Here is a 22277-nt window from a genome sequence, read left to right on the forward strand (position 1 = left end):
CAGACACCGCCGCGGGTCGGCCCCCGCCGCGGGTCACGTGACGTGCTTGCCGACCCGCGCGCATGCGCGGCACCCTCTGCAGGGCGAGCTGGGGACGACCTATCGGCTCGCGTAAATACCCCGCTCTGTGAGGCTACCCGCTCCCCCGCGCACGGGTGGAGGGCGCACGGCCTTGTGGTAGTTGTAGTCCGGCTCCTCTACCAGCACACCTGGACTCCATTTCCCGTGGCGCCCTGGGCGGCCGACTTCCGGCGTGGGTACGGGTCGGCGCACGCGGTCACGGTTCGGTTGACTTTGTGGAGCCATGGAGGGTGGCTTCGGCTCCGATTTCGGGAGCTCCGGCGGCGGCAAGCTGGACCCGGGGCTCATCATGGAGCAGGTGAAGGTGCAGATCGCCGTGGCTAACGCGCAGGAGCTGCTGCAGGTCCGGGGGCGGGCCGGGGCGGGCGCCCAGGGCGGTGGGGGTCTGCTGGGGGCGGCTGTCGCGGCTGAGCTCGCGTGTCCCCACAGAGGATGACGGACAAGTGCTTCCGGAAGTGCATCGGGAAGCCTGGGGGCTCCCTGGACAACTCGGAACAGGTGAGACCGGCGGGGCCGCGGGGAGGCCGCTGCGCGTGCGCGGGCCGTCGCGCGGGGACCTTTGCGCGTGCGCAGCCCGCTGTCCTGGGGCGGGGGCGCGGGTCGGGGCCGGAGCTGAGCCGCGCGCCCTCCCCGCCTGCAGAAGTGCATCGCCATGTGCATGGACCGCTACATGGACGCCTGGAACACCGTGTCCCGCGCCTACAACTCGCGACTGCAGCGAGAACGAGCCAACATGTGACCCCGGCGCGCCGCGCCCGGCCCTCACCCCCGTTCCGTTTCCATAAATGCCCTTTGCGAAGCGGGGCCGCTCGTGCGTCCTTCCTGCCCGTGCTTCTGCGGAGACCGGCGCCGCGGCGCTCGGGACGCTGCTCCCCTCCCGCCTGCCAGCGAGCGCGGCGTGGGTCGGGGGGGCCTGGGACTGCGCCAAGCGCCCGCATCCCGCCTCGTGCCTTGGGCGGAGAATCCGCATATGGACCTCGGGATGGGGGGCAGGGAGAACCCGGGCGGTCCGCCCTGCAGGGGGTCTCTGCCGGAGTGGGTAGCGCGTGTTCCTGGGCGCCCCGCCAGCCTGAGTCTCTTCCTCCCGACCCCCACCCCGCCTTCCCTCTGCGCGGCTGGGCTTTCGCGATGACTGGGAACACGGTGCTTGCGCCAAGGGGACCTTCCTTGGAAGACGAGGCTCGCCAGCTCCCTCCCCAGCTGCGGCGCCGCCAAAGCCTTGGAGGGTGGTCCTCGCTCCAGGAGGCCTCGCTGGCCCTCCTGGCATCCTTCCTCCCACCCCGAGTCCGGGCTGAGGGGTGGGTAGGGGTTCCTTGCTGGGACATGGAGGTGCTGAGCCGGTAGGCTTGGGACGAGGGGCTGTTTATTGCAACAAAATACGCAGTGAGACTGCACCCGGTTATCCGCAGTCCCTCACCTCCCGCTCGCGCCCCAGACTCCCCTCCTCAGGCAGAGGGGTCAGCTGCTTCCTGCTGCCTTCACCTCTCGTGTCCACTGGCTGGTCACTCCTGGATGTTCTGCCCGATCCAGCTTCTCACAGCAGCAACCCGGGTGTAGACACCGGGGAAGTGGGGCCGTCCGCAGCCGTAACCCCAGCTAGTGACCCCAGTTAGCACCCACCTGCCAGAGGGCTCCCTGCAGGCCAGGGGTCCCCCAGCGTCACCCTGGAGGAGAGGAACGGCCTTAGAGCAGCCCAGCACCTCCCCCACCGCAGCACTTGGGCCAGGGCCCCTTTCCCGGGGAGCCTTCTAGTTCCTGGGAAGTGGGTTCTGTTAGGACCACCCGCTCCTTTGGCTGGCAGACCGGTCCAGACACTGGGCCTTGGTCCCGGGCTGCCCCTGCAGGGTCCAGGGGCAGGTTGCCCAATAAACGGTGGTGGACTGAGAATTCGAGGCCGGAATCGGTGCCCTACTTGGCGGGCTGCAGAAGCGGGCGCTGGAGGGTGGCCCCTGGCTAGTAGGGCCCACGGCGGTGAGAACTGCGTCCCCACCCCCCACCCGCCGCCCTCCGCTTTGGCCCGTTGCGCTCACCGAGCAGCTGTCCACGCCGCCCTGCGGGAAGCCGGCGCACAGCATGCGGCTGCTGATCTGCACCGGGTAGAAGCGGCGGCACGTCTGCTCGCTGAGGAGGCGCACAGACGCTTTCTGCAGCTGCCGCGCCATCGAGCCTGCGGGCGACACGGAGCTGGATGGGCCGGGGCGTGCTCGACACCGCCCGGGGCGCGGGGCTGGGCGGGGGGCGGCCGCGCCTACCTCCCTCGCGCACGGAGCCCCAGCCGGTGATGACGCAGCGCGCGCCGTCAGGGGGCCGCGGCGTGGGCTCGGGCAGGCAGATGGGCCGCACCAGGCGGCTGCGGCGCACGGGCCCCGCCAGCTCGAGCAGCGCCACGTCGTAGTCGAGCGTGTAGAGGTTGTAGAAGGGGTGCTTGAAGATGCGCGCCACGCGCTCCAGCTGCCCCTCGGCGCCGCTCAGGAACGGCGTGCCCAGGAAGGCTGCCCACTGCTTGGGGTCCCCGTAGCTGCGGGGGCACGGGACAGGCGTTGGCCGGAGCCCCCGCCTGCTCCCACGCACTGACGGGACCCCCACAAGCTGTATCTGGGGGTCTTACATGCCCACCCCCTTGGACCATGACCCCCAGAGGTGCACGGTGCTCCCTTCCGCTGGCTGTCCCCCTGGAGGACGGGGGCCATAGCCCTGTCCACCCTTCAGAGTGCCCTGCCCCTTTAGGTCTGGTGCCAAGTCCCAGTGGGGTGAGCCAGGGATGGGAGGGCCCAAAGGTTCCCCAGACACCCCTGCCCCACCGTGTCCCCACAGGCCTGACCCCAGCTGTTGGGAGAGGCTGTGCCCAGGGTTTGGTGGGGGTCCAGCTCGAGGTGGTTCCTGTGCAGGGGAGGGCTGTATGAAGGGGGAGATGGCCTGGGGCAGTGGGTGCCCGGGGGGTGGGGGGTACTTCATGGCCAAGGCATGGAGGGGTGACTCAGAAAGTTGGCCCAGCGAACCCCACAGGCTGGCCAGACTCACACATCAAAGCAGTGTGCCGCAGACAGCAGCCACCTCTCCGCCACCAGGACGGCCCCGCAGCGGTGTTCCCGGCGCCGCAGCCACAGGCTCACCTGCCACGGCCACTCCCCCCGGCCCGCGTTGCTGCCGCCCACAATCCTGGTCATCGCTGACATGGGTGCCAGGCCACAGTCTGAGGGGGAGTTGGGGGACTGCTCAGCAGGGCTCAGACCCCGCCTCCCATCCCCCGCCTCCCACAGTGCATGTGCCTAGGGCAGGACTAGTGGGCAAAGGGTTGGGGGTCCTGCCCTGGGTAAACCCCCCAGGCACTTGGTCCTGCAAATGAGCCCTCTCTGGGTGCTTCTGCAGGAACATCTGGAATGCATTTCAACTGGCCGCCTTCCTGGCTGAAGGTCCGGCCCGCACTCCTCTCGTCTCCCTCTCCCCACGCATCTCTGCGAGCGGGAGCCAAGTTCCCTGCGCCTCTGCCCACCCTCGGCTGCTGCCCAGCAGGCCCTGCCCTGTCCCTGCGGCTCCTGCGCTGCCTGGTCTCCCTGGATGCCCTCCCTGGTTCTCCTTCCCAGGGTACTGACACCTGCCGCGACCCCAGAACAAGGCGCGCTCAGAGCACAGCAGCAGAGAGAACAAAGTGGTGGTTTCAGCAGGTGCTGCGGGAACCCGTCACCACCCATGGGGGCACGCGGGGACGTGCCTGGTCATTCCCACAGGGAATCCTCCTCCTCCAGAATGGCCCCCCTTCCCCAGCCTGCTGTCCCACTCCCCACGTGCCTTCCCTGCCCCCCAGCCGGAGCCGGAAGGGAAGAAGGGGGAGACGAGAGGCCACCCGCCCCGTTCCCTCTCAGTCCCGAGGGCCCGACCAAGAAGCCTGGAGGATCGGATGGAAACGGCTCCTTTCTGGAAATGCTGCCCCCCGCGGAACAAGGCAGCCATGTGTGCCATTTCCAGGGGCTTCCTGCCCTCTTCTGGACCCCAGGCTCAGAACTTGGGGGCTGGGAACGGTATGTCACCGAGACGGGAGGCCAGACGCAGAGCAAGCCAGCTGCAGAGCCAGGGAGACACACGCCTGCTCTCGGAGCGGCTCTGCTGGAGACTGCGCTGCCGTCGGACCCGCAGCACCTGCCGCGGGGAGTCGGTGGCGGGGAGGGGGTGGGGGAGCTGCCCCTCTGGCCGGGCACGCTAGTCCCGGGGACGCTAGCTTTCTAGCCCAGGTGCAGAGCCTCAGGGGGCTCTGGACCAGACGCTCTGCCTCCACTCTGCGGCTCCCCAGGAAACCCCTCACAGACCCTCGGCCCGCGGTCGACTGTACCCCTAGCCAAGCAAGACGCTTCCTTCCAACCTCCTCTATGCACCCAGAGCCCGCAGCGGCCTGCCTCTTCCTGTGGCTCTGATGGCGTGCGGGCTGCCTGAGGCAGGAGCGCATCAGCCTGACTTCGTGGGGACTGCACGCCCCGGGCAGCTCCAGCTCCTCGGGCCTGGACACCGGACACGTGCGCCAGGGGAAAGGAGGAGGACAGCCTCGGGGACGCATACTAATGGTTGGGACGGGCCAGAGGACTACTACGCCTGTGTGTCACAGGTTCCGTCACACACACTCCCTGGACACAAGGACGACGGGGACCTAGGGAGGTCGGGAGGGGACACCGATGGAGGAGGACAGCAGGGGAAGGTCCGGGGGTCAGAGTCTCTGGAGGGAGGTTGTGAGAATGCAGGGTGGGGGCACGGAACAGCCGGGGGTTCTGGGAAGCTCGTGAGCCAGCAGCGAATTGGGGCGACAGACCGGCAGCCCCGCGCCGAGCACCTGCTCTGGGGGCAGCTCCCGGAAGCACGTCCGGTCCCTGCGACCCGCCTCCCCACCTGAACGAAGCCAGACCAGAGACTGTCCCTCAGCTTCCGGCTGAGAGCGAGAGCTCGCGTCCGCCGCGGCGGGGAGGGGCCGTGTGCACGGAGGAGCCGAGCCAGGGGGCTCTTGCCGGGGCCTTCCTGCTGCTCCGGCCCCCGGTCCCCACCCCACGCTGCCTCCCCTTTCTCTAGAGAGCCACTTGCTTGCCTCTGTGTCCCGCTCGGGTGACCATCCCATCTCTCAGAACCGAGGCTGGGTGGGAGAAGTGGGCTGGCCGCTAACACGGGGGGCCACTACGTGTCCCGCAGAATCCAGGCCTGGTTCTCCCCTTAGTTCCCCGCAGCCAGTGCCCGCGGGCGGGTCTCGGTCTGACTCCGTGAAACGGGCCGCATCTGATGGGTTTTACCTGGGGCCCGCAGACACGTTTCACTTCCACTTAATGCTCCATAAAACCTAACTGGGCACTTGAGAAGCTCCAAGGTCTCCCGGGTGCGGTGTCAGTCAGCGTCCTGCGGGCCAGCTGGGCCGAGCAGGGCTGCGCCTCAGCCAGGGCGTCCCCTGAGGCCCCGCATGGGAGCCTGTGGGCCCGGCTTGCTCTCCTCACTCCTGCTGCCATCTTCCTGCGTGGGTTCCCCACGGCACCCCAGACTTAGCACAGGGCGCACACGGGAGGGTTTTGTGAACACTGGTTGGATGGACAGAGCGGTGGGGACCCTCCCGCCAAGGGTGTCTGACCAGGGCCTGCGTCCCCAGCTTTCAGGGCCTATCGTGGGCTGACTCGTGTCCTCCAGAATCCTACAGCGAAGTCGGAGCCCCCGGGAGCTTAGGATGGGACATGGGGACGCAGGTCTTTAAAAAGATCGTGAACTTAGAACAAGGTCCCAGGCGGGCCGTGACATAGTGAGGACACGAGACAGACAGAGGGACAAGCCCGTGAGGACAGGGAGAGAGGACAGCGTCCACGCAGACTTCTGACCTCCAGCACCGGGAGAGAATAAATGTCTGCTGTTGTCACAACGGATGCAGGACCCTGCCACCCACATGTCCCTCCGTCCCTCCCACTACCTGGTGGCTGGAAGCCCACGGTGGTGCCGGGGGCACTTGGAAGCGGTGTCTGTCCCCCTGCGGTGGCGCTCGCAGTGGTGGCAGTCCTGCTGGTAGGTTGGCTGGTTGCCGGGCTAGTGGCCCATGGGGTGGCTCTGCTGGCCAGGACCCCTGGGGCCATGGGGCCAGCCACCGTCCTGGAGGAAGGTCTGGTGGCGGGCGGGGGTCCCGTGGTGGGCGGGCGAGGGCTGGGTGGGTGGCCCGAGGACATGGTGTCCAGGATCCAGCCCTTCAGCCTGGTGACGCGCGTGTACACGCCCGGCCTCCCGGCCTGAGCGCAGCCGACCCCCCAGCTCACGATCCCCGCCAGGTAAAACACGCCGGGGGCCTCCTCGCAGGCCAGGGGTCCTCCCGAGTCGCCCTGCAAGGGAAGGGAGGAGGGGGAGGGTGGGAGCCAGCTCATGGCCAAGCTGCCGCAGACACGGTGACGGAGGTGGGGAAACGGAGGGAGGGCTGGCTGTGACCGCGGACCGCCGGCGCCCTCTGCTCCGGGCTCTGCCAGGCACTCCCGTTCCCACATCACCCCAGCGGGGGCCCAGGACATCCGGCTTCAGCCCCACACCCGCCTGGGTGACCCTGATCCAGTCGCTTCTCTCCAAGTTCCAGTTGTTCTTGCTTTTGTTTGGGGGACGTGAAGAAAAATGCAGAAAACTCTAAAGACGATCGTGGTCACGGGTATTCCCACCGCCTGGAATTAATCGCTGCTCGTTCCTGCCGGCCTCGCTCCTGACGGTGCTGAAGGAGGCACACCAGTGACCCAGGGCTTTTCTCCAAGAATCCGGAACCTCGCAGCAAGGCTCAGGCCGCGTCTTCCCAGAGCTGTCAGGAGGGCCTCTCTCGGCCCACCCCCCCACTCTGCCCGCCGCCCCGGGCGGCCTCTGCGACTGCCTTTAGCCCCAGGCCGTGGGGACAGCGACGCTGGGTGACTTCCAAAGTAAGGTCAGGCAAATGCTGCCCCCGGAGCTACTTGCTCGCGGAAGCCCGCTGCCGCCTTTGGAGGGTTCTGGGCGGAGACCCCGTGGGGAGGCTGCATGTAGGGTGCCGCGGAGACCCTCGCCCACGGCCGGCACCCGCAGCGCCAGGGGACGCGCTGTCCACTGCTCCCGGCCCACCGGCCTCAGAGCTGCCCCGGCGGAGGCTGCCCCGCGTGGATACCGTGCTCGGAAGCCGGTGCCGGGTGGGGAGGAAGCCGGGGAGCCGCACCCCCGCCGCATGAGTGCACCCCCGGAGGTGGACCTTGAGCGACAGCTGGGAGAGCCCGAAACCCGGCAGCCCGCGGCTGGGGCTATCGACACCGCCCTGGGTGTTCTCTCCTGGGTGCTTTCACGTCGCTGTTCCTGGCGGTACCCACGCTCCCCCCCATTCTCCTTCATCAGAATCATCCCGCCCCGCCGTGTGCGTAACTTTGCCGAGTCACACGGCAGCCGCTGCTGGGACCGGCCCGGAGCTGCACTGGCGAGTAGGGAAAATGGGGAGAAGCGGGTGTTCGTGGCACCGGGTCCTCCTGGCCGTCAGCGCGCTGTTCTATCTGTTCAGACCTTTTAATTTTCTTCTGAGTTTCGTGATTTCCTCGATGAAACCCTGAACACCTTTTAGAGTTTACTTCTGGACACCAGACGGATGCTGGTCCAACGGTCAGTGGGACCCCTCGTCCAGGCCGCTGGCGTTTGCTGGAAGAACAGCTCTTGACCCCATGTGAGGCCCTCGTTCAAGCCGGGCGGCGACACTCGCGAGTCGCCATTTCTCCGCCGGCTGGTGTGTTTCTAGCATGTACGGTCTTCTGTTTGGGTGGTCAGTTATGTTCCCGCGGGTCACACTTCTGTCCACAAATGCCGTCTCTCCTTCCTTCCTTTCCTCCTGACTTTCTGGGTGAATCCAGACAGGCAACAGCAGGCCCCGTGGCCGAGGGAAGCTGCTTCGCCACCGAGCTTGGGGTCTGCGGTAGTTTTCTGTTCTCCAGCTGTCATCGGGCTATAACTGCTTAAAATGTAACTAGAAACGGTGGCTAAAAACTACCAAGTGCTGGGGCACCTGGGTGGCGCCGACTCTTGGTGCGGCTTGGGGCCAGCGGTCAGGGCTGCGGGATCGAGCCCCGCAGGGCTCTGCGTTCAGCAGTCCGCGTGAGAGTCTCCCTCTGTGCCCCCGAAATGTGTACGTCTTTTAAGTAGTCAATAAATTATTTTTAATTTATTAGATAAATCTCTCTAAAACAAGTCCTTTCAAAAATTATCGAATGCCGAGGTGCCTGGGGGGCTCGGTGGGTTAAAGCCTCTGCCTTCGGCTCAGGTCATGATCCCAGGGTCCTGGGACCGAGCCCCGCATTGGGCTCTCTGCTCGGCGAAGAGCCTGCTTCCCCCTCTCTCTCTCCCTGCCTCTCTGCCTGCTTGTGATCTCTCTCTGTAAAATAAATTAATAAAATCTTTGGAAAAAAAAATTATCGAATGCCTTTCTCTGGGGCTGTGGAGACGCCGCTGTTTCTCCCCTGCAGTCCATGAGTGTGATGATGGGGGTACTGGGTTCTCCCGCGTCCGACCGGCCCTCTTAGGAGACAGACGCACCGCGGCTGACTTGTTTTCCTTTTAGCACATTCCTAGAGTTAATCTGCCAACGTCTACCAAGGGTTTTGCGCTGGCGTTTCTAGGTAAGACCGGTCTGTAATCTCTCAGCCATGGATTTCGGCTTTCACTGTCGCCCCGCGGATGAGGGCCGGCCCAGGCCGCTGTCTGCACCGGCTTCGCCTCCTGGGAGCACACCATCACGTCTGAGCCTCCTGTGCCTGGAGCACACACCCGGAACGTGCTTGGAAAGGACATTTCTCTGAAGCAACGTGAAAGACATTTGGGTTCTCGGAAGGGTTTCCCTGTTCGCTGTGTCCCCTGACAGCTCCTTCCCTGCTGTCTGTGTGTCCCCCGTCGAGCGCTGTGGAAACCTGGATGGGAGCGAGGAGGAGGGACGGCCGGGCGGAAGGGCGTGGGCGGCTGCTCCGCCGCTCACCTGGCAGGAGTCGACCTTGCCCTCCAGGAAGCCTGCGCAGAGCATCCGGTCCGTGAGGGAGAAGTTGTAGAGGGCGCTGCAGGCCTTCTGGTCTATGATGCCCACGGACGCTCTCTGCAGAATGTCGGGCTTGGTAGCTGCGAGGAGAGGAGAGCCCCCGACGCGGTTCAGCCAGCAGCACCCCCGAGAGGCGGCGCCATCCCCGGCCCGTGGACGAACCCGCAGGGCTGCAGGGATTCCTGCCAAGTCACGGGGTGAGGAGGAAGCTGACCCTGGCCCTCCTCACGCCCGCCCGAGACCCTCCCCGCCGCCCCCTGCACTCTCCCCAGCGCCGCAGGGGACCTGCAGGAAGGCCGTTCTGAGGCTTCAAAGCTGGCACGAGCTGGAGGAGCTCAGGGCGCTTGGAAGGGCCCAGCACCAGGGAGACCAGGTTCTTGTGGCAGGAAAGCCCCGGGACGGCCGTAAGCGAGTGGGCAGGGCCGTGGGCGGGCGTCCGTGGGCCCCGGAGGAGGGGGGAAGTGAGGGGTCTGCAGACGGGGGACCAGGCACGCGGCCGGGGCTCACCGTTGCCCTCCTGCGTGCTGCCCCAGCCGGAGACCACGCAGCGGCGGCCCACCGGGAACTTCTGGATGGCCAGCGGCAGGCACACCGGCTGGATGAACGGGTTGAAACCCAGGGGCCTGGCCAGCTCCAGCACGGCCACGTCGAAGTCCAGGATGCCGGGGTTGTACTGGGGGTGCAGCACCGCCCTCCTGAGCCCCACCTTCACCGGGGTGCCGCCGACGCCCGCGAGGGACGCGGTGCCCAGCTGGGCCCGCACCAGCTCCACCCTCGTGCTGCTGACAGGGGCCGCTCAGACACCTGCCGGCACCCCCACTGCCCCCAGGGAGCTGGGCGGCGCCCCGGGCCTGGGCAGGGCACCAGGAGGACAGAGGGCCCACACGGCTGCTCCCCCAAAGCGCCTGAGCTGGGGGCCAGGCAAGGCAGGAAGCCCTTCCCCTGGGCTGTGACGAGAGTGAGTGGCTCCTGGCACTCTAGGGGCGTCAAGCACGGATGCCGGGAGCCCGGGGGGAGGGGCCCTCGTCCCCTCCTCTACTTAGCCCCGCTCTGTCCCCAGAGGCCAGTTCCGCAGGCTCTCCTCCTGAGAAGGCCCCCATAACCCCTCCTTCTCCTGCTCCCCCTGTGTTGCGGCTGGACGAGCCCAGGGCCACCCCAGTGCACAGGGGCAGGAGCTGCTGGGGACACCTGGCTGTGGAGGGGGCGGGCCTTACTGGTTGAAGCAGTGGGCGGCCGACAGCAGCCAGCGGTCGCCCACCACGGTCGCGCCGCAGAAATGCCGGGAACCTTCCTTCAGGCTGACCTGCCAGGGCACCTCCCCAGAGGCGGCCCCCAGCCCGCCCACGATCCGCGTGGGTTTCTCCATGGCCGGCCTGGCCCCACACTCTGTGAGGGACGAGAGAAGAGGGTCTTGGCATCGCAGCCCAGAGTGGGAGCCTGGGGGCTTGGACACCAGAGCGCTGCCTCCCCATTATACAGATGAAGAAACTGAGGCCTAATGGTGGCCTCCGGTCTTGCAGCAAGGACATGGCACAGCGGGCGCAGGTGGACTCAGGAGAAGATACGGTCATAGAGTGTCTTGGGTCTGAGGGCCCAAGCCCACCAGACACAGACCTGCGGCCCACGAGGTCGGGCTGACGGGCTCGCCGCGAGGAGGGAGTGCACACGGGAGGACCCGGGGGAACTGGGCGCTGTGGGATCTGGGGACGGGGTGGGGGTAGCTGACATTTAAACGAAGCGGGGCTCTAACAGGCTCCGCATCGCAGGTGTGGGGGACCATGAAGGTGGACTTGCATCTTGTCTGGGTCCTTGGAGACCAGAGAAGACAGACACAGACCACTGTGTCCAGAAACCCCATCTCTGCAGCTCAGCCCCAGGTCGTAACTGGGGCAGCTTCCCGGGGCCGAAGACACAGGGGCCCCGAGTGAGAATGCGGGTGTGACCGTCACTGAGCGCTGCTGGAAGAGGCCACAGGAGAGCTTGTGGAGGGAAAGAAAGCAGGAGGGGCCCCCGCAGTGCCCCGTGGAGTGTCCTCAGGGGCCGGTGCCTGCACACCTCGCGCTGGCCTCGCCCAGGTCTGCTGTCTCTCGGGAACGGCTCGGGAGTTGCCGCTCTGTGAGCCGCTGGACTGCAAACTAGCAGAGAACACGGCAGAAATCTCCCGTCTGCCCCGACGCCGCCACCGTTAGCAAGGACCGGGCCTGCTCCCGCGCAAACACCCCGCAGAGGGGCACCGGGGAAGGCGGGGAGATGCGGAGAGACAGGGAAAGACATGCCGGTCCCTGCACAGGGAGGTCCGCCCGGGGGAGACGTGAAGACGCGGGTTCTCCCCAGGCCCAGCCGTAACTCTGACTGTGTAAAACGGGGAGCACGGAGTGAACCGAGCCCATCACAAAAGGACCGACGTGCCGCGGCTCCTGGGAGGGAGCGGACAGCCGGTCGCCAGTCACCGGTGCGGTGCGGAGGCGGCCGAGGGCTAGGGGCAGGGCAGGGCGGGCTGCTATGTGGAGGGCGTGGAGCTTCAGGTGGAAAGTTCTGGAGACTTGCTGCACAAGGTGAGGATACGTAAGGCCACCGACCTAGACGGGCAAGCAGCTCAGGACGGCCCATTTTAGGTGTTTGACACGGCAGTTAAAGATCAAATGAAAATTAAAAACCAGATAAGCAGACGTTGCTCCTCTCCTGGAAAAGGAGCACGCAAATGTGTGCAGGAAAATTTGAGAAAAAAAAAAAAAAAGAGAACCGCAGGTTCTCGGATGTTAAAGGGTCCGTGTGTGTGCACGTGTGTGTGTGTGGTGTGTCTGGAAGGACCCCGAGGGCACAGCTCAAAGTCGCCAGTCCCCGGATGCCCCTGGAGGACATCCCATGGGCGTCCCCGTGAGCTGCCTGACTTGGCCGCATGGTCTGAAGGACCCGGCACACCTTCACCTGTGCCCACGGCAGACATCACTAGCCCATCCGCCCTCCGCTCCCCAATACCAATTGACCCACCCCTGCAGGGAGTGGACGCCGACGGCCGCCTGTGTCCCCAGCAAATACCTTGCGGCTTAGAGGCGGTCACCGGATCAGGAGGCGCCGTGCTGGGACCCCGCGTCGGTCTGGTGGGGGTGTGGACCACCGGGCTCTCAGGACTGGTGGGCCAGGCCGTGCTGGGGGTAGCGGAGGCAGGAGCCACAGTGGGGGCCAGAGGCTTGCTCGCCATGGTGATGGCCTCCAGGATCCAGTCCCGCAGCCTGGTCACACGGGCGTAGACCCCGGGGCGCCGGGCTTCCGCACAGCCGATCCCCCAGCTTACGACGCCGGCCAGGAAGAACCTGCCGGAGGGCTCCTCGCAGACCAGGGGGCCTCCTGAGTCCCCCTAGGAGACAAAGGGACGCCTTCAGTGGGGGTCGGGCCCAGGCCGCAGCCAGCCCCAATCCCAGGCCTGCGGAGTCGGACTTCTGAGAGCTCCCTGCCCACGAGCTCACGGAGCAGAGGTGGGCCGACCGTCCACAAATCAGAACCGGCTTTCTCTTCTGTAAAAGTTCAATGGGCTAAGACTGCTTCCAGTTCCACCGTGGGCAGCTAAAGACCTACCCCAGATAAACACCCATCCATCTCCTTAGCCCACCAGATGCGTGACGATGTGAGCACCTGCTAGATGGACAGGGGGACAGGACGGCCGCTGCACTTCCCCAAGGGCCTGCTCCACGCTCGTGCCCAGTCCTGCTGCCCTTCCCCTTCTCCGCACACGGCTGGCGGCTCACTGGGACACAAGCTCCCGCCCCCCTTCCCCAGCGCTCTCTCAGACTTGGTTCGGCTGTGGCTTCCTGGCCACCTGCAACGACCTCCCCCACCTTCTCCCCATCTGGCTGCTGAGATAAGACCAAGGGCAGGAGCTAAAACGAAGGCAGTCCGCAGCCGTGCTCAGAGTCCGGTAGGGGACGTCTGGGCGGTGGACGGGGCCTGGGGCAGGCGGGGCAGGTGTGGGCCGCAGGCTCACCTGGCAGGAGTCCACCTTCCCGTCCAGGTACCCGGCACACACCATCCTGTCGGTGAGCGAGTGGCCGTACAGGCTGGCACACAGGCCCTGGTCCAGCAGCTCCACAGTGGCTTTCTGCAGTGTTTCTGGCTTCACCACTGCCCGGGACAGGGGGAGACCGGCAGCATGAGCCTGGGGGCCGCGGGACGTGTCCGCACCGACCCCGTGTCTCCTGCTGGAGGGCACTCACTGCAGCAGCTGCTCAGAAACCAGCGGAGGCCACGCGCTACAAGCGCTCAGCGGTAACCTCCAGGCCCAGACGCCAAGGAGGCATCTGACTGGACACCTCATCTCCCTCCGAAGACCCCTCTGCCCGAGCCTCCCCTCACCCAGCTCTGCAGCTCTTCTTGTGCTACTTTGCAGAAAGCTTTCCTCGGCCCGACCCTGGCTGATCTACGGTTCATCTCTGCTAAATGTGAAATCGTTATGTTGCCCCTCCTCAAATCTTCCGGGGCGCCCTCCCCCTCCCCCAGCTCAAACGAAAAGTCCAAGTCTGACCACCGACCCCAGGGCCTTTGCATAAGCCACTCCAGCTGCCTGGAATGTTGTCCCTACAGAATCTGCCTGTCTTCCTCCCTCATCTCCTTCCTCAGGAAGCCCCTCCTGACTGCCTCTTTACCCCCACCCCACCCTGCCTTACTTTCCTCTGCTGTCTTTATCCCCATCTACCGTCCTTATGACCTACTTCCCTCTAGAGCTGTGCGGTCCAGAACGGTAGCCGCCGGCTACAGGTGGCTACTTAAACACAGATCTAAATGCGTTGAAAGGAAATAAAACGTACAACCGCGTTTCTGAGCCATACGGGCCACACTGCAGGGGCTGGTGGTTCCTACAGCAGGTGACACAAGCTTAGGAAAGCACAGTCGCCCCAAGGCAAGCGCTCTTGCATGACGCAGGTCTGGGCTGAGCCCCACACAGGGAGTCTCTGTTCTGCTCCCAGCCCGGGCCCGGGACCAGTGCTCGGTGAGCCGGGGAGGCCCGAATGTGTCTGGATTATCTCCTTCCTCGCGGGGTCCACGTGGCCAACGCCTTCCCTTCCCAGAAGGTGTAAGAATCACCAGCACTTTTCCTTCCTTCTACGTCAGATAGAAAGGGACCCGGGAAAGCCCCAGAACGCAGGCGGCAGGCTGTGCGAGGGAGGTCAGCCGCTGGGTCCCCAGAACCTTCACACAGGGCAGAGCAGCCCCGAACACCGGGGGCCCCAGGGAGCTCTCACTCCCGTGCGCTGTCCATGGAAACCTGCACGGCCACTGAGCCTGCCCGTGGCTCGTGGCTACTGTGTTGGCCGGTTTGCTCTGGAACGCTCTAGATGGCATCGGCCGTAGCACGTTCCACGACGATGGGCGGGCTCGCTGCAGGACACCCTCCCGTCCCGCGGCTCTGCCTCCTCCGCCAGCTTGGAGCTGGGGCGTCTGTCCGGGGGCCTTCCCTACAGCGGTCCCCCAGCCCATCTCGGGTTCCCCGCAACGTGACACTTGGCTCTCTCCCGAGGCCGTCCCGCTCTGTGTGGTCACCGCCAAGCCTGGTGCAGTGAGCAGGAAGCAAGGCTAGTGGGGCTCCCGGACAGGTTCCTGCGAGCCTCTGGTCCCCACGTTTTCGTGAACCAATACGGAACCTCGTGTTACGCGGCTTCTGCCTAAACGCACCCTCGTTGACGCACACCGTGGGGTTGCCCACCTGCACGCGGGCCACCACTCGGCCACGCACGCTGAAGGCGGCTGACGGACCGCACGTTTCCGCACAGATGCACCCCAGCCTCCCTGCACTTCCGGACACCGGCAAGCACCCACCCCTGCTCTAGGGGCCCTTTCAGAAATTACCCTCCGAAAGCACAAAAATGCAAGGGGCGTTGCTTTCTGGTTTGAGCTGGAAGAGTAAGGTGGCACGATGCCTGGTCGGCCTCGGCCACAAGCACGCTCCTTGTGCACGCCAGTGACCCCAAGGGCGCCGCAAGGACCCCTCTGGGGCTGTGAATGCACCTCACTGAGCTGGGCGCTCGGAGCACAGAACCCCGGGACCCCGGAGGGGGTCGGGGGCTGGCCCAGCCGCGGGAGCACGGCACTTACGGAAGTCCTCCCGGAGGTAGCCCCAGCCGGAGATCAGGCACTTCCTGCGGGGCGGGAAGACGTGCGTGGCGGCGGGCAGGCACACAGGTTGGACGTGCCTGCCGAAAGCCAAGGGCCTGTCCAGCTGCAGCACCGCCACATCGAAGTCGGCCGTGTCCGGGTTGTACAGCGGGTGCGGGGTGATGCGGGCCACGCGCGCCCGCACCATGCTGGGCTCTGCGCCACTCAGGTATGTCGTGCCGGCGTAGGCCACCCACTCTCTTGGGTCTTGGAATCTGCAGGACAGACAGACCACGGCTCAGGGGCCCACCCACGGGACAGGTGGGAGTGGGAGGTGCGGGAGGCACTCACCCGGGGGGAGCCCCCAAACCCAGTCATCACCACCGAGGTCTCCACGCAAGCTTGTCAGGAAGAAGCAGACGCAGAAGAAATCCAGCCGGCGCCGGCGGCCGACCCCCCGGCAAGCACAGATCTGGGGACGAAGTGCTAAGGGGGCACCAAGACCACAGACTGGAAAACAACCAAAGGGACGCTGAAGGCCCCCGGTGGACGAAGCAGGTACATCTGACATAAGCCGGGTGGGCCCGGCCCAGCTCCACTCACCGCCTCGCCCTCCCCGAGCCCCAGCCTGCGGGGTCGGCGCTCGATTTCACAACTGGATATTCCGTTCACCGATTTTCATCTTTGCACTCATTTTGGTATTTTTTGCCACATGACGTGAAATATCACTTGTCACCATGGCGGTTTCTGGCGACCCCGTACGTTTTGCCCTCCCTGGCGAGTGCCTTGCTCTCCTCACCCTAATCCCGGCCCCACGAGGCACCTCTTGGGCCCACAGCCGGTAGCCGGAACAGCACAGCCCCTGGCGGAAACCCGGGGCAGGGCTGGGTTCCCGTCACAGAGCCCGCCCCGCTTTGCCCACCCTCGCTCCGTATCTCCCCGAACGTGCTGCTCGGCGCTGGGCCAAAACTCTCGCTGCCTTAAAATGGCTCAAGTGGTAAATTTCACGTTTTCTGTATCAGAGTAAGAAAGAAAAAACGACGATGGCTGGAACAGGCCCTCGGGACAACCGGGGCGAGTCGGATGTGGACGGGACGCTGGCGGACGGCTGCGGGCGTGTGACTGCGTCACGGGCGTGCGGGGCCCGTCCCTCATCCGTGCAGACATGAGCAGCAGAGTCGGGGGGGACGCCTCGTGGTCAGAAGGGACAGTGTCAAATGGTTTGGCCAAGAAAGGCGCCCACACAGCAGTGCGCACAGGTCCAGCTCCGGCCCAGGCCGCAGGCGGGAGCGCGGACCCAGCAGAATGAGGCCACTCGCCGAGATCGGGGAGGAGGTAACACAGGTATTGCCAGGACCGTTTCCTCCTCTTCTGCTTGCCTTGATACTGTCGTAACACATGGGAGGAAGGAGACTTCAAGGGGGAAACTCCCAGCTCCTACTGTCCTGAGCTGTCCCTGTCTCTGGCCTCTCTCCCCCGGACCGTCACCCCGAGGCAGACAGCAGGGCACACTTGGCGCTCTCCAGCACCCCACGGGAGAGGCCACGGTCTCTGGGAGGAGCTGGGCTGCCGCTGCCCTGCCCTCTCCCAGGACTCCCCAGACCACAGCTACCAAACAGCAATGCCTGGGGCAGAGACTTCTAGAACCTTCTCCCACCTCTGACCAGCTCCTTAAAGATTCTGACCATCCCCAACAACAAACCACAACCCAGTTCAAAAACGGGCAAGGGACTTGAACAAACATTTCTCTGAAGGAGACCTACAGAAGGACACTCCTTGTCACTCAGCGTCAGGGCAGGCAAATCATGACCATGGTGCGACCCCGCCGGACGGCTGAAGTCAAAATGGCAGGCGGGAAAAGTGCTGGCGGGGGCGTGAGGCCGGAGCCTCCCGCACAGCTGGCCGTGACGGGAAATGGTGCAGCCCCCAGGGGTAGAAGGCCCTCAAGGGTTGAACACGGAATTACCCGATGACCCGGCAACCCCACTTCTTGGTCTATACCCGGGATACCTGAAAGCGGGCACCTGAAGACAGACTTGCACGCCCTGCCAACAGCCGCAGGACTCACAGGAGCCAGCAGCTGGGAACAACCCACGCCTGCCACCAGAAGAGTGGACACCATGTGGTATGTCCACGTAATGGAGTGTCACTGCTCAGACGGAAGAAGAAAGGAGGGACCCTGACCCCTGCCACACGTGGAGGGACCCCGAGGACACGGGGCTCCACGAGAGCAGGCAGACCCAGGACACATCCCGCAGGACCTGACTCCTGGGAGGACCCCAGGGGAGTCCCATCTGCACAGACGGAGAGGACAGGGTGGGAGCCAGGGCAGGGGTGGGGAGTCCGTGCTTCGTGGGGACGGAGTTGCCATGTGGGGAGATGGAAGGTTCTGGAGACAGAGGGCGGGGATGGCTGCCGGATGGTGTGAGTGTGCTTCCTGCCCCTGAACTGTACTGGTTAAAGTGGTAAATTCATGTTACGTGTGTTTTACCATGATTTCAAAAATTAAATAACAGGAACACATTCAGATTCAACAACAAGAAATAAAGGAAAAGAAGAGAGCTCCCAGAGGCTCTGAGAATGCCGGGAAAGGTGGTGCCCCCGAGTGGGAAGAAAGATGGGAACGAGGGGTACGGGGCTCACTCGTTGAAGCAGTGGGCCGCAGACACCAGCCACCGGGCCCCGACGACAGCAGCCCCACAGAAGTGTTCATTGTTTTCTCGAAGGCTGACTTGCCACGGGAACTCCCCGGGGGACGCTTCCACGCCGCCCACGATCCGGCCGGCCGTCTTCCAGCCGGGCTGCAGCCCACAGTCTGCAAGACAGAGGTCACCAATCAGGAGCCGCAGAAGGCTCGGCTGTGACTGTGCTCCCAGAGTGCCCACGTGGGACCTCTCGTTCAAAGACACGTCCTAGATTCCTGGCACTTGGCTTTGCCGACACCTTCGGGGCCTCCCCGCCCCTGCTCTGCCCCATCTCCAGCTGCCTGACAGAGGTTGGACCCCCGAGGGCTGCACGAACCGGGGGGCGGCAGGGAACGCCGACCTGGACCCCGTGCTCCGCCTCGCGCGCAGCTGTCCGGCAGCTGTCACTCTGCCGCGTTACACGTCGCAGGGCTCACGGCCACAGCCGGGTCAGGCGGGGACTCACACTTCTGAGTTGATGCGGGGATGTGCCAACTCATAAACCCAAGGGTCAACTCCTTGCTTTCTTGTGTTCCTCCCTGCCTGGGGCACTTTCCTCCTCCTCCTCCCGCCAGGGGCACTTTCCTCCTTCTCCTCCCTGCCTGGGGCACTTTCCTCCTTCTCCTCCCGCCAGGGGCACTTTCCTCCTTCTCCTCCCGCCAGGGGCACTTTCCTCCTTCTCCTCCCGCCAGGGGCACTTTCCTCCTCCTCCTCCCTGCCTGGGGCACTTTCCTCCTTCTCCTCCCTGCCTGGGGCACTTTCCTCCTTCTCCTCCCGCCAGGGGCACTTTCCTCCTTCTCCTCCCTGCCAGGGGCACTTTCCTCCTCCTCCTCCCGCCAGGGGCACTTTCCTCCTCCTCCTCCCGCCAGGGGCCCCTGCTCCTGAGGTCTCCACCGCAGCTCACGTGGCCACATGGTAACCCTGAACTCAGCAGCCCCGGCCTGTCCAAACACTCACATTTCAAAGAAAGTCTGGCCCTTGACCACCTCCTGGGGGGGCACCTCTACGCCCTCGGAATACTGAGTGCGATGAGCGGCTTTGTCCTGGGGCATTAGGTCACGCAGGAAGTTTACGCTACAGCGTGACTGACTGACTAATGGCCTGGGGCCACGCGGGGGCCATGCAGTAGCCGCCTGGTGTCTGGGGCGGCTGTGAATGGTTACGGGCTGAGTTACGATCCAAAAAAATGAAGTTTTAACACCTAGGACGGCTGAATGTGATTTATTTGGAAATAGGGACTTCACAGATGACCCAGGTAAGATCAAGTCATGAGTGAGGGCCCAAACCAATGACTAGTGTCCTCAGAAAAAGGGGAAATTTGGACTCGGGCACCCGGGAAGAACACCGTGGGAACATGACGACAGAGATTGGGTGACCCTTCTACAAGCCAGCGAGTGCCAGGCATCCCACAAACCCCAGAAGCTGGGTGAGAAGCAGGACCCCGATTCTCCACCAGCTCAGGAGGAACCAGACCCTTGGACACCTTGAACTCGGGCCTCCAGCCTCCCGCATCAGGACAGGCGACATTTCCACTGTTTCGGCCAATCCGTTTATGGCACTTGGTCCTGCCAGCTCTGGGACTCTCCTCCATAAAGCGAGCTGTGCCAGGGCTACGTGGCCGTGGGAGCAACCCCCAGGACAGACCCTGGACACCAAGGCTCTGTGAGCCGCCCTACTCGGAAACACTTTGTGTGTGTGGTCACGTGCTACCGCCGCGACAGTTAGCTCAGGGTGGTCCACACCGCACCACTGGGAGAGGACAGCTGGACGCTGGCTCACTCCTGCTCTCGCCCACACTCTGCCTGTGCGCCTTTTCCTTTGAGGACCTTTTCACAGGAAGACGCAGTCACCATCATCGAGCACCCGAGTTCTGTGACAGCCTTCAGTGACCACGGCCCCCAGGGTAGCCTGGTGGACCCTGACCATAGCCCCCACAGACCACCCTTCACAGCCAGGGGCCACACGCAGCCAGTGTCCCCTTCATCGTGGGTTTTGCCAGTTCCAAAATTCTCATATGTCCCGCTCTTCAGGAAATCTCGGTCTCAGTTGGTTTTGCCCATGTCTACGTCCTGTCTGAGTTTTATAACTCTATGACGTCACAGGTTTGACACGGTTACTTCCTGTTGCTACTGATCACGAGTGGGGTTTTCTGCCTTTTCTCTCTTTTTTTTTTTTAATTTTATTTATTTATTTGACAGACAAATCACAAGCAGGCAGAGAGGCAGGCAGAGAGAGGGGGAAGCAGGCTCCCTGCTGAGCAGGGAGCCCGATGCGGGGCTCGATCCCAGGACCCTGAGACCATGACCTGAGCGGAAGGCAGAGGCTCAATCCACTGAGCCACCCAGGCGCCCCCCTGCCTTTTCTCTTCTAACCTGTTGTTACTTGTATCAAGCAAAGCAACAGCTTTTGCTGGTGTCTGTCTCACTCCCTCTGAGGGAACTGACCTTCTAGCCGCTGCTGAGTCAATGTATCCATTCACTTACACAGTCACGCCCGCTGTTAGGACTGCTGTCCCCCTTCCTCTCCACGCCTGCACTGCTGCTCTGACCCTAGTGCATGGGCTAGCATTGCTAGAAAACGTCAAGTACCCTTACCGCACTCCGACCGTAAGACTCCCTTGCTCAAATCCCACGGCCTGTCGGACAGAGCCCCAGTTCTTGTGGCCTCCACAGTTCGGGGAGCACCTGACTGTGCCACCATGTCATGGGTGGCCCCCTGCGCGTTTCTCAGCCAACTCCAGGGAATCCCGTGCCCGGGTGCCCACAGGTAACGTGTGCAGTGGGCCAGAGAGCAGAGCCAGCCGCTGACCCTGGAAAGGGGACACGGCCCAGAGACCGGCCAGACTGGACACTGACCACACTGAGCCTCGTCAGATCCGTCCGAGCAGTCCATTCTGTCATCGCATTCCGGGTTCACTTTGGTCACACACTGGCTGTTCCAGCAGGAAAAGGCGTTCCCAGGACAGTGACCTGAGGGTGGAGAAGAACCAGGTTCTGCCTCCCCGCTCCGTCTCTCCAGGCTGCAGCAAGAGGTCTACTCAGAGCCTCTAGAGCATGGAAAACATCTCTTTTTTACTTTTTCAGCCCTGAACATTCCCGAAATAACTTTCTCAGCATTGGTACAGAGACGTAACGCAAGCCTGCTGGCCAGCACGAAGGCGAGGGCTACATAGCAGAAACACAGGTGTACCACCTGTGTTCCCACGTTTTCCAGCGCCCTCGCTTTTCTAGAGCAAAATACAGACGAACTGAACTTCTCAAGTTGCAGTAAAATACGTACAACATAAAATCTACTGTGCTAACCATTTCAAGTGTCCAGTTCACACTTCGGGGCTGTTCCTTGTGGGGGCTGGGCAGCACTCCTGGTCCTACCCACTCGGTTCCAGGAGGCCCCAATCCTTAGAACCACAGAAGTCCCCGGACGCTGCCCAGCATCCCCTGGGGCCTGGATCACCCCTAGTTGAGGACTCTGTGCGGCAAGCACCACGCTTCTTTTTTTCCAAATTGTTTTTGTCTTTCAACAGCAGATTTCCACCGCTTTTTAAAAAAAATCGTTAATGTTTTCTCTCCCTCGTGTCTGGCCATGTGTAATTCAAAGTGTCTCCTCTTTAAACCCTTTGCCCACACAGGACTACGAACCTGTCCCCTCCGGCCCCCTGGAGGAGACTGGTGCGCAAAAGCAGCATTTACTGCGTTCGAGGGACTCCTCTGTGTACTGGAAAGAAGTCCGGGAAACCTTTCGCAAGCCTGCAATCAGACAAACCCTGCAGAGGGCGGGGAGCTCCCTGTGAGAGGGTAAGACGTACCTGACTTCAAGTCTCTTTCTGTCAGCGGCCCCTTCCGGCTTCCTGCAGGGAACAGACAAGAGCTGTAGGCGCGTTCAGGGAGCTCTGTAGCTCTTTGAAAACGTCGGACTGCAAAGCCGAGAGCTGCACTGCCTACCATGGGAGCCACCTAAATTGTAAGTTAAATCAATTTAAGTTAAATCCAATGAAACGATCTCTTGCCCGGCCTCACTGGCTGTGTGACACGCGCTCAAGAGCCACCTGGGGCTGGTGGTCTCCTCTGTGGGCCACGCAGGCAAGAAACCGAGGAGAATTCAGTCCGCGTTGGTGGAGAGGTTACCGGGACTCAGCTAGCACGTCAGGGCTGGTGGGGAAGGACCGTCCTGTCCTGCGGGGCAGGCAGGGTCAGTGCAATCGGTGTTTAACCGGACGGCACGCCGAGCTCATGCCTGGCTCTCAGATCACGATGCACGCGTCATCAGATTTAATGCGGTTCTGGTACAGGACGGGAATCTGCATCATCAGATTTTGGGGCGTAATCGCGTTTACTCTTATACCTACACCAGGGTTGCCAAGCAATGGCTACGAGCCAGGCGCAGCCCGTCTGATTCTGTAGATACAGTTT

At 63.6% G+C, this 22277-nt stretch overlaps 2 protein-coding genes across 2 annotated transcripts in view; one reads left to right on the plus strand and one right to left on the minus strand.

The window, feature by feature from the left end:
• The first annotated feature begins 226 nt into the window (after positions 1–226).
• LOC111161774 (translocase of inner mitochondrial membrane 13) lies at positions 227–885 on the plus strand. Its single transcript, XM_022525711.1, has 3 exons — positions 227–424; positions 511–579; positions 722–885. The coding sequence occupies exons 1-3, from the start codon at positions 305–307 to the stop codon at positions 818–820; spliced, it is 288 nt and encodes a 95-aa protein (XP_022381419.1). The 5' UTR covers positions 227–304; the 3' UTR covers positions 821–885.
• A 62-nt stretch (positions 886–947) lies between these two features.
• Positions 948–22277, minus strand: part of LOC111161773 (transmembrane protease, serine 9) — a 28572-nt gene continuing 7242 nt past the window's right edge. Inside the window, exons 4-17 of the mRNA XM_022525710.1 lie at positions 21674–21711; positions 20724–20837; positions 17828–17999; positions 15185–15459; positions 13080–13216; positions 12137–12455; positions 10312–10483; positions 9605–9876; positions 9041–9177; positions 6008–6407; positions 3103–3274; positions 2334–2599; positions 2112–2248; positions 948–1745 (exon numbers count right to left, since the gene is read on the minus strand). Of these exons, the coding sequence (XP_022381418.1) occupies positions 1584–1745; positions 2112–2248; positions 2334–2599; positions 3103–3274; positions 6008–6407; positions 9041–9177; positions 9605–9876; positions 10312–10483; positions 12137–12455; positions 13080–13216; positions 15185–15459; positions 17828–17999; positions 20724–20837; positions 21674–21711 (2773 nt within the window). The 3' untranslated portion in view covers positions 948–1583. The remainder of the gene's footprint in view (positions 1746–2111; positions 2249–2333; positions 2600–3102; positions 3275–6007; positions 6408–9040; positions 9178–9604; positions 9877–10311; positions 10484–12136; positions 12456–13079; positions 13217–15184; positions 15460–17827; positions 18000–20723; positions 20838–21673; positions 21712–22277) is intronic.

The sequence above is a fragment of the Enhydra lutris genome, unplaced genomic scaffold (assembly GCF_002288905.1).
Source record: "Enhydra lutris kenyoni isolate GAN:26980312 unplaced genomic scaffold, ASM228890v2 scaffoldscaffold86, whole genome shotgun sequence".
NCBI lineage: Eukaryota > Metazoa > Chordata > Mammalia > Carnivora > Mustelidae > Enhydra > Enhydra lutris.